This window comes from Dermacentor silvarum, chromosome 9 (genome assembly GCF_013339745.2).
Source record: "Dermacentor silvarum isolate Dsil-2018 chromosome 9, BIME_Dsil_1.4, whole genome shotgun sequence".
Classification (NCBI taxonomy): Eukaryota; Metazoa; Arthropoda; class Arachnida; order Ixodida; family Ixodidae; genus Dermacentor; species Dermacentor silvarum.
This window is the reverse complement of record NC_051162.1, coordinates 108,094,507-108,111,310: the sequence shown is the minus strand read 5'-3', so window position 1 is coordinate 108,111,310 and position 16,804 is coordinate 108,094,507. Positions and strand designations below refer to the sequence as shown.

At 45.0% G+C, this 16,804-nt stretch overlaps 1 protein-coding gene across 1 annotated transcript in view; it reads left to right on the top strand.

Annotated features, from left to right (window-relative positions):
• LOC119464085 (uncharacterized) overlaps nt 1-14,630 on the top strand; it is a 76,317-nt gene extending 61,687 nt beyond the window's left edge. The window contains exons 2-4 of the mRNA XM_037724917.2: nt 2,585-2,756; nt 5,348-5,666; nt 9,665-14,630. Of these exons, the coding sequence (XP_037580845.1) occupies nt 2,585-2,756; nt 5,348-5,666; nt 9,665-9,874 (701 nt within the window). The 3' untranslated portion in view covers nt 9,875-14,630. The remainder of the gene's footprint in view (nt 1-2,584; nt 2,757-5,347; nt 5,667-9,664) is intronic.
• The last annotated feature ends 2,174 nt before the right edge of the window (nt 14,631-16,804 follow it).

The following is a 16,804-nucleotide window of genomic DNA, read 5'->3' as shown; positions in this document are numbered from 1 at the left end:
GCCTGTAAAGTATGGCTACCTATTTGACGCAGCCTGCTCCACTACGCAAGTTCTCATGTTTTGCGTCTATACTATGCTCACGGGGGTGAAAATTTACCGCGCTTTTGCTCCAGTTTCATGTTTATTTGGGCGCAGTTGATGTGTTGAAATATTCGATAAGTATTCGAAGAGTATTCGCATTTACGAACAGTGAATATTCGATTCGAAGACCGAATCGAATAGGACACTATTCGATTGGTTATTCGAAAGTTTCGAATATTCGCACACCCCTATACTGTCGTTGTAGCGGGAAACTTCAAACACGACCATCAGCATCGTCGGGTAACGACCAAGCATTGCAACAGCGAAAGGCCACTGCTCATATGCATGGAAACGACGGGATTTCCGCGAAATATGGACGGCTTATTTGTAAACAGCGAGGCCGCCGCCTTGTATATATATGAGTAAAAAATATGAAAAAGAAGAAACGAATAGAAAGCTATAAGATATGCGATCGGACCAACCAGTCAGTCAAACCTAGACGTCGTCTCCGCTAGGGAGCCAAACCAATGACGTTGGTTGTCTCCGTGGTTTTTGAGAAAAAAAAATGTATGTGTGCCACCGTTGGCTGGCGAGAACGCGTAGATCGCAAATCCGTGGCTTATTTTTTCGAGGAAAGGGCGTGCCAAGAAGTTCAGGGTTCTCGGAAAGGATCATACTCCTCGATGAAGCTCCGTTCATCTGACGGACGGCAGCGGAAATACCGGATGCATAGAAACGAGGTCCTCAGGAGCCACGCATGCCCCGCTACTTGTTCTAGAAGCACACTGATCCTGGCGGCCTTGGGGAACACAAATTGTAGTGTCCCAGGCATTTTAACGATGCTGAGCTCATACCAAAGGGTTCTTTTTTGTTCTTGCTCGGCTGCTATACATCTTAAAGCTAACAGCAGGGTCCTTATATATATTATAGATATATATATAGATATATATATATATATATCATATATATATATATATATATATATATATAATATATATATAGTCGAAACCAGCTATATTGAACCCACGTATATAGAATTATTGCGTATAACGAACAGCAGTAAAATGCCCTTGAAAATTTTTGTATAGTTTTTTATACATATATATCGAATTACCTATATACCGAACTTTTTTTTCTGATCCCCCTTCAGATTCGATATATCCGGGTTCGACTGTATATATATATATATATATATATATATATATATATATATAATATATATATAAATTGGAGGACCCTGCTAATTAAGCTTCCTGTGCCTCTTAAGCCCGTATTCGGGGACGGTGGTTCGTGGTAGGACTTTTCACCGGTGATACGTTGGCGCCGATCCAAAGGGCGCGTCCTCTCGCGCAATCGTGTTGATTGATTGACTGACTGACCGACCGACTGACTGAACGCTCTCTATGCAGAGAGCGTTCGTCGCCGAAAGCCAACAGGAAATATATGAGATGAAAAAAAAAAAAAGAAACTTCGGTGCGAACGTTGCTTTCACAAACTTACACGAGTTCTAGATATGGAATTTGCAACGTTTAAATAACTATTTCGTCGAATTCCTTTAAACATCCAGGGCTCTTGTGGAGGTTGTAAAAACTGGGCGACAATGCGAAGGTGGTGCTCGGCTTTGTTGTAGACCTGTCCTGTAACGCCGTCGTCAGTTGTGGGTATAAGCAAATAGCCGGCCCTGTCGGCGCGCGCTGTCGCACGTGAAGGCTTAGGGCGCATCTGAACGTTATGGTGGAGTGCTCGGGAAGAACCCTTCCCGAGCGCTTCAAAAGACGCAATAACCAAAGCAGGATAGGGCTAGTAGGCTTGACCTCCCGGTCCCAACATAGGACAGGCAGGTGGCAACACTGTACAGGACCAGAATAGTTTTTTTTTTGTTTTTTAGATCCATCCAGAACCCTTGTAAAGACCGTTTCACTGTTTACAAACGTATGCCTTGGGCGGCTTCCGGTTTCACCCGCTGTCATAGCGCGCTAAATGTAGTGGGTTAAAAAAAGAGAGAGAGAGGGCCAAAGAAAAACAGCGTGAGAGCTACAACCAGAAGCGCGGAGATTTTTAAACCTTTTCCTCGGGACATGATCACGATATTGCGAGTCAAGTTTGCCGTTATATATATATATATATATATATATATATACGAAAAATGACAAGGAGTAGTCTTGCGGCACTGCGCACCTTTCTTTTATCTGAAAACGTAAAAAACACTCCGTTCATTGAAGCAAACACACTCTTTTTGTTCCGCTGTAGGACACAGATAAGAAATGTGACCGGCAGTTTCCTGGGGCCGCAGGCTCGCTGCTGTTATCGTGCGCGTGAAACTATCTATACCAATAGATGAGGACTAGGATGTCTATATATATATATATATATATTATTCGGTTATCGGAATGGACAGGCGTCCGCGTGAACTCTCGTCGTCGCGCGGTCGTTATCTGTATATTAACCTGATTGTCGTTTTCTTTCTTCGTTTTCTTTATTTCATTCATCTCGGAGGTTACGCGTCGTTTCCTGTCAGGGCAGTGCCTCACTCCCTTGCTCGTCCTCGTTACGTACCTCGCAGTGAGCACGGTGCGGAGGCCGTTCATCATCTACAGGCCCTCGCCAGCGCGTCGGGATGGCGGCGTCCAGGGCGGAGCCGGCGACGAAGACCGCAGCACCTCTGCCGAGGCGGTCGCCACCACGACGGCACCGGAGCCGGCCGTGAACTCCGCGAGGTACCACAGCTCTCGCGGGTACGTGCTATTGCGCAGCTATAATCGCAGCATCGCCGTAGCACATAGCTACGGATCCGATGTCACAAAACACACTTCAATTCAGGACAGGGCCTTTCTTGCGCCCCCGTCAGACTTCTGCCGGAGAAAGAGCTCTTGCGTCTAGAGGGCATAACTTGATATGTGGCAGCTATAGCTGTGAAAATTAAGCAAGTATCGGTGATCCGAACACGACGACGAAACAACTAGCGCCTGCATAACCTGTGCCGTGAAAGAGAGAGATAGATATATAAACTTTAAAGAGCAGACGATGATGGTCGTCCCCAGGTGGGCGGCATCCTCAGTCCAGGATGCCGTGGTCCCTCGCTGCCCGTCGTTTTAAAGGGGCCAAGGCACCAAATATTTGAGCGTGCGTTATGCATTACTTGTTCAACCAACTTTATAACTAAACCTTACGCGCCCCACTGAACGCTGGCGAAATTTGAGCGTATTCGGTGCTGTAGAAAGTTTGTATTTGACGTTATATATATATATATATATATATATATATATATATATATATATATATATATATATATATATATATATATATATCACTGTTAAGCCTTACAACAGTCCGGCAACACTGACGGGTGACGAAATGAAGTGATTTCGAGGTAAATGTGCGCGGTATACGTGGGCGTGGTTTCATTTTCGTATGTGCGTCTCGGCATTCGATCAGCCTGAAATGGTTTAATACTGCTGGCGTTCTCGGCTTTGTAGACTGTTTTGATCATACGAGTGAAAGGATTGCGGGTACATTGCAACATGGTAATGCCCTTCTGCACTGGTGGGGGCTTGCGGTGGTAAGATACTGCTTCGTGGCCGTGCTACAGCGCGTACAAAGTGCAGGAAAAAAAGAAAGGACAAGACAGTGCGCTGTCCTGCTCCTTTCTTCTTTTTTTCTACGCTTTGTTAGTGCTGTAACACTGCCGCGAAGAATGCATCACCAACTGACCCGCCAGTAAACATAGGAGAGTCCGTTGGGTGTCAGGGTGTGAGGATATAGCTAGGAGAGTACGCATAGAGTTTAGTAATGTTTCGAAGCGAACAACGCAGCGGTAGCCTCTCGCTTCTTGACGACACACAAGCCATGCCGAAATGGCGGTCTCTGTAAGTGGGAGGGGCTTAGAGGCAGCGATTTCAAATTGGGAATTTGAGATTAAGAGCCCAGCTTTCTTTTCTGTGGGTGACCGTATTACACCATATGACCATCTTGTCAGCTCTGATTGGTCCAGAGAGCTGCTACGGCTTTTACGGTTGGCTCAAAATGTCGTCATTGCAGTATTTGACAGTATAGCGCAATTTGACAATGTCCATAGCACCACAACTAAACGAGCACCTCAACTCGCGGAGATATCGCCGACTTTGACAGCGTTTTTCTTGGGTGTCGTCAACTGTACCTCACTAAAGAACTACATTGCATTCTGAAACAACGAAGAACGACAAAAACTAGAAAAATACGAGAACTTCTCCTGCTCTAAAACGGCCTGAATAGGAGAACGTATACATTGAAATGTGTGACGTCACATTGACGCGGCGGCGCAGAGGTTGTGACGCGAAATGAAACAAAACAAATGGGGAAGTTTGGCCTTCATTTTCTCGACTAATCACCAGCCTTTATTTGCAGAATGAGTGAAAAAGTTTGGAAATACTATTTGGCCGGTGTAAATTGATTTATTGTTGTTCCTTAGTTTTTATTTTAAAAATTGCCCCGCGACTGGCCGCTCGAGGCACTTTGCGTGTATTCGCGGGCTTCTTTCACGCTCGGAAAAACGCCTTTGTGTAGCACGTTCTGAGCAAACAGAAAGCTGTATAGCGATTTTTCAGGTTGCTCTCCATTTTTCTCATTGGCACTTTTCCTCTAATTATAACATTTGAGAACTTGATTAATTAATTGAGGCTGATTATGTAATTAGGCGGAATGCGAAAAAAAATCATCACCCATATGCACTCCGTGCAGATGGTTAACCAGCGAAGCAGAAACGTGCGGCCCCGGTGTTTAGCAGTGGGTTAATCCCGACGCTGTATTGGAGCGTTTCTCAATTATTGGTTACATGTTTGTGTTTCTAGTGGAACGCAAGCGCCAATGGCGGGCGGATGCTGCTAACCACGACGCCGAGCTAACTCGAGATATCGAACGCATGCGACAACGGCGAGCCGAGGAGGCGGCGTTGCGGGCAGAGCAGCGTCAACGTGGCAATGGCGGGAACGCATTCGCTAACGTACGACGTCACTAACGGCTCTGCCAATGGCGCGCGCGCTTGGGTGCGACGTAGAGAACGACCTAACTGACGGCGCAGCCAATAGAGACGTTTATCGAAACATGTGGCGAACGGTTTTTCGTTTCACCTAGCCATATACAGCTTTCGCTGTAAAAATAATCTGAGTTATACCTCCATCTGACGGCAAACAACATTATCTTGGTTCTGTCCAGCTACATGTCATTTGCACGTTTTTAAATATGGGTGCATGACAGTTGGAACACCCGGTTGATGACACCCTGCTCCGTGCTGATGAAGTGAATATGAAGTATAGTTTAATAGCTGTTCTCCTCGTGTTGCGTCACGCAGGCAGTACTCGAGCGGCGGCGGCATAGTGGAAGAATGCTGCCGCAAGCCGTGCAGCTTCTTGACGTTGGCCAGCTATTGCGCCAGGCCGTCGGATGGCGCCAGCCTCGACGCCTTCAATCTAGTCGCCTCCTCGGGCTCCTCTTCAGCTTCTGCGGCGTCGTCTTCGGGTTCGTCCGAGAGCGGCATGCAGCGCGACCAGCAGGAACCATCGCCTCTAATCCAGCAGAGCCCCGAGCCGTCGACGACGATGACGCCGCCTCGCGTCGTTTCCTCATCACGACTCCAGACGGCGCACGAGATCAACAGGGAGCATAACGAGGTGTGTATAGATGTTTCAGACCGACAGACAGACAGACATACGAGCACTGACGGCGATAGCAAAGTATTAGAGTATTACACGAAGTAATTAAAACAGGTAGTATTATGGAGAGCATACAAGGTGTTTTATTTTTAAACCACATTTTTTTAAAATTGCCTGTGGCAGATAGCACATTCATTCTAATCCTTGATCTAAACTACTCGATGAGGCGGCCATTACTTCCACGAGAAATCCAAATGCCTAATGGAATACTTAACGTAATTACGCTAATTAACTTTTTCATTGTGTATTTTACAGCACATACCTTAATCTACAAACTGTAGTTAGTGAGTTTCCAAAGTGTATCCACTTCGAACGAATTTTCTGGGCTGCACAAGTTTCTAGATATTAATTTTCAAAGTGTCCGACGAAATGCATTGGCGTTCCAGTTACTATTGTGATTTAATGCATGAAACAGCGTTTTCTTTCAAAAGGTATAACTGGAACGCCAATGCATTTCGTCGTATACACTTTGATAATTGTTATCGCGAAACTGTTTCAGTCCTGAGAATTCGTTACAAGTGCATACGCCATGCGAACTCACCGTATTATACGTAGATTGAAATATGAGCTGTAATGTAATTCATTAAAAAGTTATTTAGCATAATTATGTTAATTATTCAATTAGGCGTTTTGAGTTCTCGTGGAAGTAATGGCCGCCTCATCGAGTACTTTAGATCACGGATTAGAATTGTGCTATCTGCCACAGGCAATTAAAAAAAATTGGTGCAGCTAAAATGAAACACCCTGTATATTGCAGTAAACGTTCACTTACTAAACACGCGTGCCGTCACGTGCCCAGAAGATGCACATGAACAGTGGAGCGCCGGCAGAAGGCAGCGCGTCTCCCGTAGGCCGTGAATCGCTTTGGAGTGGTGAACCTCATAAGTCTTTAACATTTTAATGCGATTCGGGTACTTTAGCCACATTGCGGAATGCTTGTCTGTCCGTATCTAACCTCTTTCACGTACCCATGCAGTGACCCAAGTTGTCTACTAGCCACTAGATGTGGGCTGGCTGCGTCTTGCGAAGCAGACATGTGTCACAGGGTATGTACCCAAGTCGACAACTTGCTGCTGTCTGGCCTAGTAGACAACTTGGGCCACCGGGTATGGGCCACTGCATGGGTATGTACGTATATAGAACAATTAAAGAGGGCGCGTCGATCTCGTTAATAAACACTCTGCACTTGCACATATCACAGCTCTGTCTCGTTTCTTCCGTCATCATAATGATCACAACAATCATCGTAACATTTTAAAACATACCATAACTAATTGCACACCCATGATAGGAAAGAGTGCTTCGCAAAACGTCTCCAATCATCTCCTAAGGATGGATGCATCGGCAATTTCTTTTTCTATGCAAGGTACCACGGCAACTTATTTTCGAACTTGAATTATGCACTGCAAGTTAAACCGTATGCTTTCCACAGCAAGGTGGTAAAATTTGAGCGCGTTTGGTGCAGTAGAAAGTTTTTATTTCATTTTTTATGTCTCGCAGTTGAACGGTACAGCAGATAGGCAACGCTAACGGGTGGCGAAATGAAGTGCGTTCTGCGTGGTCAATAGAGTGCGCACATGGTTTCGTTTTCGCATGTGTGTCTTGGCGGTCACCCCGAGGCAGTAGATAATAGAGAGTTTTAGCCTGTCCGGTATTCGGGTAAACGCAAGCGGACTGGGCGTTTTACACGATGAGCGGAGACGCAATCGCGGATGGCCTGCACGGTGCCCAGCAACCTGGTGTCGCAGAGCTGAAGCAGACAAACTTCGCTGATGGTGTAAATTTTCGGCAGCGGCGTAATCGTGTTGCTGCCGAGAATTTACACTAGCAGCGAACTAGAATACACTTGGTTACTGCAATATCAGCTCCGTGTTTGTCTGGTTGAGCACTACGCCACCAGGTGGCTGCACTGTGCAGGCCGTTCTAAAGCCCCTTTAGGCTGGTCACGTTTGTGCCTCTGTTCATCCCGTAAAGCGCCCGTCCCATTGCGTTTACCCGAATACCGGACAGGATAACTCTCCGACTTTTCCAATATTCTAGTAAACGCAGGCGGACTGGGCGTTTTGCCGGATGGGCGGAGGCGTAAACGTGATCGGTGCAACCACCTGATGTCGCAAACCTGAACCAGACCAACACTAAACTAATATTGCAGTAACCAAGTGCATTCCTATTCGCTGCTGGTCTAAATTATCGCAGCTGTGTAATTGTGTCACGATTCGCCGCTGCCAAAAATTTACGGCAGCAGCAAAGTAGAATACAGTTGGTTGACGTCAATTCGCTCACGTTTACGCCTCCCGCCCATCTATTCCAGTCCGCCTGCCTTTACCGAAATACCAGACAAGCTAAAACTCTAATATGTTGGCATTTGATGAGGTCCAGAATAGCACACTTGGTATGCGTTTTATTTTACACACGAGTGAAAGCACAGTGCAACGGACACGCCCTTACTGTGCAGTAGGGCAACAGGTGGCGCGCATGGTTTCGGAATGTTTCGGAGCAGACGACACTGCGATCATACCGCACTTCTTGGAAGTCATATGTCAAAATGGCAGTCACTGTCGATAGGAGATGCTTAGAGGCAGCAACTTCAAGTTGAAATGTTAGGTAAAAATGTGCGCTGGGAGCACGTAGTATTAAACATGAAAGGCTTTTGGCTCCCGTTGTCGGCGACCTTCAAGTGACCTTGAGGCAAAAACTAGAGCCGTTATCCGGACACGAGAATATCTGGGCACTCAAACAAGAACATTCGGGCATCGTTGCGAGAACAAAACGAGATCATCCAGACAACCAGTCAAAAATTTAGAAAATATGCCCCAACCATTTGTACAGGACTGCATTATATATGCTCTAGTTACTTCCCAAACAAGTTACAAAAAGTATTGCTACCGATTTCTTTCTAATGTTTGTTTACAGTACCACTCAAGCTGTAACTTCCAGTACGCTAAAGTTTTATTTGCCATTTCCCATAGCGACATTCAAAAGGCAGATTGAGGTCACCATCCAAATTTTGGCGCTGAGACAGGGTTGCCTGAGCTCTTTTGAACGCCAGCGGTCCGTGAATCGTGAGCGCGGTCCGCGACAAGAAAATGTAGCAACAGACGCTGAGCACGCTGCACTGTTGAAAGAAGAAAAGCGGTCGAAAGCGGTGGCACCACAGGTAGCAAAAGACGCCGTATGGTAGCCGTTTCATGCTTACATCTACTCTCGATTACGGGAGAGCCAGCATTTTTTTAACAGCGAAGCTGTTTAAGCCAGCCGTAATTTGTGGTGCGTATCAAGGAACTACCAAGAAGTAAAAGTAAAGTTTCTTGTCGAACCCGCGTACCCCCGGTCCCAAAGCGAGCGCCGTAACCACTAGGCTATACAGCCACGCTTGCTGAACATGCATTTATGCGAACCATGATTGCGTCCAAGCGTCGTCGTCTTCGTCCACAGCTGGTGCGTTCGTACGCTCGTGCTCTGCGAGGTGAAGAGGTTTTGCGCGCTATGAGAGCGAGAGAGAGAGAGAGAAACGCAATCACGGAGCGGGTCTCCTGGAACGCGGTGTCGGTGTTGCAAGCTGCGCTATGCAACACGCAGTGACGGCTGTAAGTCCGAGGTGCGCAATAAGAAATTATCATCATCACGAGTAATAAGATGAAAAGTGCGAGCCCACTTCCGGAAAATGCTGGGCTACGATCGCCCAGCTTCGCTGTTTCAAGCTTGCGTTGCGCGGCCGAGTGCAAGGTTAAGCGTTTTTTTTTTTTCTAAACTTGTTTTTGTCTCTAACCATATTGGCCCCACTCTCTGATACAGTGATAAACTGAAAAATGTTCTCTATGTTTTGGCGTGTGCTAGTGTTTGCAACTTTAAGGTAGTAATTCCTTAATTTCACGCTAGAATTGATGCGAGGCAATGCTCCCGGCTAATCTGAGCAGCGTGTTTATTCTAACGTCACTCTACACGTGTGCCTGCAGGTCGACAACGCTAGTCCACACAGGCGCCCTGGCACAGGGTCGCGGCACACGACGGGCCGCGCCCTGCTCCCGAGCATGCCGTTCCTGACGTCACCAGAGGACGACACCCCATTTGCGACCAGGCCGCGCATTGGAACCTTCAGTCGGCACCGACCCTACTGGTACGTCGTGCAGGCGGCATTCAACGAGGACGCAGAAGATGAACGTTAGGACGCCTAGGCACTCGACAACGGGCCCCTCGAATACGGCCGGCTAAGAAACGACCGTGGCAAACTTCCCGTGGAAAACCTACCTCCTGGCAAAGGCATCTCTCGGAGCGCCGCCTTCTTTTGGCCTCCTTCAAAAGACTCGCCAGAGCTTCGGCTGTCTGCTGCAACTGTGTGTGCGCTGCTCCCAACTTTCGGTTCCTCATTTCGTGCCTATGTCCTTATACTGAGGTTTTGCCACTGCTCCACTCATGGAGCGAGCTCGTAAATGAGTGCAGTCCTTGATCATGGAGCAAGAGCATGAAGGAGCAGGAACTCTCAACCGACACCGGTGAACAACCATAATGTCACAAGGAAGAGAAGAAGTATGAAGCTGCTGAGAGAGACATCTAATGGCATAGATTGTTGCCCGATTGCTGTGGCGATCCAAAGCAATGGTTGTTTACACTCAGGGTAACTCCAGCGTTCTGGGCCCTGAGCATTCCATAGCAGATGTGACGTGTGATCCCAGATCAGATGACCTGCTTCTGAATGCTTCTTGCACCAAGTCAATGGCATTGTACAGACGTGAGCAGCCTTGTCTAGAACGGCGGCTTCCGAGGCTCCGGAGAGCCCCGGAAGCCACCGTTCCCACATTCGAGACAAGGTTGCTCACGTCTGTACGTCTGTACATTCTACAAAAACACTCAGGTGAACATGATTACGTCTTGTTTTAGTGAAATTTAACATATTGAACACGTATTGCAGCCGAACTGGCTCATTGAGCTCTATTGTTTTATGTCATGACTGTGAAATGTGACTAAGCACATGGAAGTGAAGGATTAAAAAAAAAGCTAACTTCGCTCCATAGACTTCAGTGACACTAAATTTTATTTAGCTGCATTTCCTAGCAAGGATCTCTGCATATGATATGCACCTGGCATTTTGATGTGATGGGACTGCATTATAGTGTGTCTTGCTACCATATATTATATGGCATCTTCATCCACATTTCTATTGTTGCTACCATAAGGACTTCAAGAAACTGTACTGTCCTTCACTGTTCCACACATGAGCTGGAGCTCAAGTACCAGTAAAAGAAGCTTGACCACATCAGCATACCTCATTCACGTGCACAAACCTGGAATCTAGTGCATGAAATGGAGCTTGCTGGACTGTTCTTTACAAACCATGCCCTTGCCAATGCATGCAGGCTGATGCTCCACTCCAGTGGGCATGAGCAATACATTTGTACTTGCAGAAGGGTAGACCCCTCTGCAAATACAAATGTAGAAAAACTTTCACCATGTTCATTTAAAGCAAAATTTGTTTTGATGGAGGCTAACATAAAATAAAATGGTTCTGCAACCTAGAAAGTTCATTTCTGGTTAGCAAGCATCACAGGCTTCATCTGACATAGATATCGCATTCTTCAAAACCTGAACTTTCAGGTGGAAGAGCCAAAGCCACATTACAATGGTGGGCTTCATTAAAAGATCTTTCACTTTTTTTGTTTTGGAGGCACTTACAATATTGTGACGCCAACAGAAATAATAGTCAAGAAGCGTGTTCTGCTAACGGCATAGATGAAAGAGCATTGACAACTGTACGGCATGCACAGGCTGCACTGCTTTTTTGTTTTGTCTATGTTTATGCAGTAACCTTGTTTATGAATATACTTGTGGTTCTGTCCATTTTCATACGGTAGGTGCGTAATCACACGAGTCCATTTTTACTTTGTTACCACGGATGCTAGCTACCATCTACAACTAGTAGACTTGCTTCAGCGAGTCATACATAATTGTTTCATCATTTGGCTTTAGGCATCCCATATTATTTAAGGCTCATTAGTACTGCTATCAACCATGTCATCAAACTGAAATTGATATGAACTGTGCAAGATTTGATTCCACACTTTGTTACAGCTTTCACATTTGCTTGTAGCTGTCCTCTACATAAAGCTAACTCCTTTGTGTATCATCACTGCTTTTGGCATACCTCCATGCCGAATGGAAAGCAGTCTTCTTGCAGACAGGAAGAGTGCCCAAACCGCTCTTTCCTGTTATCTAGTCGAGCAGCTGCAGCCGATATCTTTGAGGGAGGCCAATAAACCGCTCCCTATCGTGCCATTCAAGTTTTATTTATTCAGGAAAAGAAAAATGTCCCTCATGCCATCGCCCCACCATTCCCCATTCCTAAGCACTTTTCCCCTGCTTTGCTATCACACGCATTTTGCTGTGCATCAGAATCGGCATGTTGCTGTACATACAAAACAATGACGATATGATCTCGCTTTAAGGCTTATACTTGTTGTGAAAACAACAGTTGCCTTGGCAAATGACCATGGGTTGTTGGATATGATGAACCTGTCTTCGTGCCATTTGTATACCCTGTGTCACACGTTGCTGTTCAAACATTCTGAGAGTCTCGAAGAAATTTGTCTATTTAATCAAAATAGTGACAGCCCTGCGATGTTGTGCCGTCTGCTACGGAAATGCCCCGACACTTGAGCAGCTGTTTTGCAAAGGGTAGTCTGGGGTTCTCTGTGAAGTGCAGACAAGACAGGAATGTGGAAACAGACGTCAATGCTGACATCTGCCAGCTTCGTTTTGTTTGTCATCTGCACTGTACAAAAACACTATGGTTTACCAGCTAGTCTATCTTGATGTAAAGGAAACTGGAAATTCACTTTAAAGTATGAAACAAAAAAAAATGACCCACAAGGCATGCGAACTTGTTTGAACATGAATGTTTGTTTTTTAGCTAAATTCTGAAAGGTATGACGTCATCACACACACAGGTAATACTACTTCATATTGTTGAACTTTGGCAGTTATGTATTAAGTGTACTAGTAAGAACAAGAGGAGAATGCTCTTGTGCAAACAGAGAGCCACAATCTGTTCTTCAGTACTGGCCGTTCGTAGTATTATGCAGGAAAATGGCAAAACCTGTTTTGCAGTCATTCAGATAATGCGCGATGCAGTATAACTTACTAGAGGCATGTTTTGAATTCAATTTCCTGCAACTCTCAATCGCCAAATGTGATTATTCTTTACCATAAAAATTTTTTTGGCCCTCACTAATGCCTTTGAATGTGCACTGCTCCAGGAACAGCTGAATGTGCGAATAGGTGCTTCTGCATTCAGAAGCTGCCTTCAATGAATTCAACATCGGAGTGCAATAAACGACACGCGAAATTGTGTAAGCAGGCTTTCCCACATCTATTTTGGCTTAAACAAAATGGTCGACCTCTCAGTCTCTTCAATTTGTCATCCGGGGCATAGCCTCCTATATACACTATGTGCCTACTGGATCACTAAAAACTGTCTATGGAAGCGCCACTTACGTAGGGTTAAAGTAAGGATATTTTGGGCAGGGTAAGGACAAACCTTGTCATCGCCCTATAAGGTACCTTAAGCAGTGAAAGGGAAAAGTTATCCGTACTCTAAAAACAATACTAGTGTTCCTGTGTGGCGATAGTAGACGTAGCAGACGATTTCATTTCGAAAAGCAACTACAAACACGAAATTCATACTTCACTCGTTCCTATGACTCTCTTATCGATGCCCATGCTCTTTTTTTTTGTCAGCAGCGAACAGGAGAAATGTAAAAAGTGCGCTTGAGACAACCCTAAGTGGCGTCACTGTCACATTTCTAACGATGGCTGCTTTCTATAGGATCGCAAATGATCCGGCAGGCTCGGAATATACAGGAGGCTATGTCCAGGGCTGCATAGCACTGCCCGAAGCACTGCTTGTAGCCAATAAGCATAGGCGTGCGCACCACCGTCTTGGGCAGTCCTGGGACAAGATATTGAAGAGACCCATCGTTAAACCTAGACAGATTGAGTAAGGAATGAATGGTAACAACGATGGTGGCGTCAGCAGCCATCAGTTCATACATTGACACCTTGTTTGTGATTCTAGCCCGAGGTTCGCGACCTTTCTTAGGTGAGACAATGTTTGTGTAGAAGTGGCAAGCAGATTTTGCACTTTCTTTATTGTTTACTGTTTTAGTGCAGAACTATAGTAACGAATTCGGCAGCAGATAGGATAAAAGCATATTGTCATTCTGTATTAACAGCAGAGAGCTTCCATTAGAGATGTATTTGATAGTGTGAAATTTACAGGGCGTGACAGTATGAAAGGGAACAGCTAATTAGTACTTGAGCAATGATTACTGTGGGAGTGTTACCTCACTCAATGAATCAATACCTGAATGAATCTGCATCTAAGCAAATCAGTTGCTTCCTTTCATATTGGTCTCTGCTGTACACCTATATTTGTGTGCATTGGTTATTGATAATTTAGTAAACCAAATGTTTAAACCAAATGCAGCAAACCAAAGACACTAGCCAACCTTGGCAAAAGAAAACTTTAAAAAAATCAGAATTGCCCTTTATGACAGCTCTCTTGTGAACAAAAAAAAGCTACAGTGCACATATAACACTGGTGCTCCGTACAGTATAGCAATTTGTGCATTTGTATCTATTAAGGAGGGGAGCACCCAAAAACTTCAGACCATCTGCTAAGGTGCTGCTACTGCTGTCCAAAGTGTGTACACTAATTTGCAACATTTGCATTCATCTCAGAGTGGCTTGCACAGTGAGATAACGTCGTTGCGAGAAAGTACACTTCGTCAGAAGCAAGGCCCTGTGCCAACTTAGTTCCAAGTCTACTGCCTCCTGTCCTAGAGAAATACCCGCCCAAATATGCCATTTTTTTGATGTGCACGCTATGTATAAAGTGATTCTGTTGTAAAATAAAGCATCTTCTTTTTTCGCATCTGCCCAGGTTTTCTGGAAGCCTTCTTTGTATGTGCATACACAGGGCTGACTTTTAATGTGAAGCATAACTTGGCTGCCTCCATGCACATTGAAAAAGTAGCTGCTCTGCCCCCATACAGTCAGACCTTGATATAACGAACATGGATGTAGCGATCTACTGGATATAATGAAGAAAATATATAACTTGGTTGGTCATGCCTTACTGCTCTTGGTACAGTGCAAAATCTTCATCACAACACTGGTGTTACACCAATAAACACCCACAAAGATATACATACCGCTAAAAAAATGCTCACTTTCGGTGCTTTTATGTTTAATCGTTTTCTTTCGATGCATATTAGTTGCAATATGCGCTGTGACACACAAAATTGTAGCTTAATCATTGGTGTTTTAAATGGAAGGCAGAAATAATTGCTCAGAGTTTTTGAGAATCCTTGTGTGAAATTTCAAAGAAGCACCTCATGAAAATTAAATGAAACAAGTTATTTGCAAGTTTTACAAAAGTACTGAGTAAAAGAAATCTTAAATCTACAAAATATGTGCCTCGCTCCTGGTTTACAACTTTGCCAAGTTAAACCACGCCAAAAAAAAAATAACAGTATGCTGAATTGGTGGCGTATTATCTGTAGTGATGTCCATGCTATGCAGGAAAGCTATGGCTTTGCAAATGTGAAAAGTAATGTAGTTATTCAAACGTAGGTCGACCTTTTTTTTTCTAGAATATTAGCCAAAAATGAGCTAATTACCTATATCCGTGGCAAAGAACCTCGACCTATGCTTGTGAACAAAGCTAGCAAAAGTACCAATGTAATTGAGCTCTCCGTCGCACCCGCCGTAAGGTCAGTCTGGTGATAATTCCGACTGGCCTTGAAAAAAATTACGGCATAACTCGTCTCACGAGGACTGCTGACGGCAATGCGAATAGCAGTCGAGCAATGTAGTAACAGACTACATTCCTCAAGTCATGTTTATCTGACACGTGTAGTGGCAATTCCGAGACTCCCCCGACATCCTGTCAAATTTTTTTTTTCTAAGACTCCCCAATGCACCACAATATTCCAAATCTTACCAAAACTTTAAGTGCAGTCTCGTTTCACACGGTGTGTGGCATTGCTCGTGGAAGTGTTCCGACAGCAAGAGCTAAAGCACCCTGGGAGCACTTTACTACAACTTAACGTTCACGCCAAGCAACTGTGCTTGGAAAGATGAATGAAAATTAAGCCAAACAGTTACCTTTCTCAGTGCGTAAAAATCCATTCAATTCCTTCGGCTCTGAACTCACTAAGACAACAGCATTCTCTCACACTGGAGACTGCCACCTTGTTTGCTTATTCTTTGAATAATGGCAACATCTTTTCAAACACAACTTTGTCTTGGCAATGTGCACATCATCATCATCTGGAAGACTTTAGAAACACATGAACAGATGCCGCCACTCTCAGAGTCTGCATGGTGCACAAAACCCAGCACAAACAGCTAAGTTCAAACACTGCAACATTTGGCTCAGTACTAGTACTGCATGGGCAAGTTATTACGACATAGTGCAAGTTTATACAGTGCAAAAAGACTAGGATAATGACACACGCACACACAACACCAGCACTGTACTACTCACGAGCAAGTACAGCGCTGATCCTGTGTGAACAGACATCTTCGTCCTTGTCTTGCTTTTTGCACTATTTAAACTTGCAATATTGTGCAATAGCTCAGTGGCAAATGTCCAGCTCCACTTCAGTCGTCATCCTTGGTGACCATATCTTCATGCTTTTAGTGTGACACCCCACCCAACTCACTCATTTTACTCACAAACTGCACGGAACATTTTATTTCTATTGTTTTTACCCCTTTACCATGTCAGCCTTTATACGAGTAGCTTTCTTACATTAAAGGGGCCCGAACCACTTTTTATTGAAGTGGAGAAAGGCATTTGAAGTGAAAATAGGCTATTTCAGAAATACTTTGCCGCAAAAAGTATTTCAATGCATTCAGCAGAAGCGGAGTTATTCGCAATCAAACACGGCCTCCGCTGTGCTCCCATTCCTTCTTCAACGCCTTGCACTGCGAAGGCTACGGCAGAGTGGGGCGTGCCCACAATGCTCCGCCTTCGAAACGTCACCGTGGCGCGCAGCTCGAATTTCATTTTGGATGTTAACGTAGATGCCGCGACT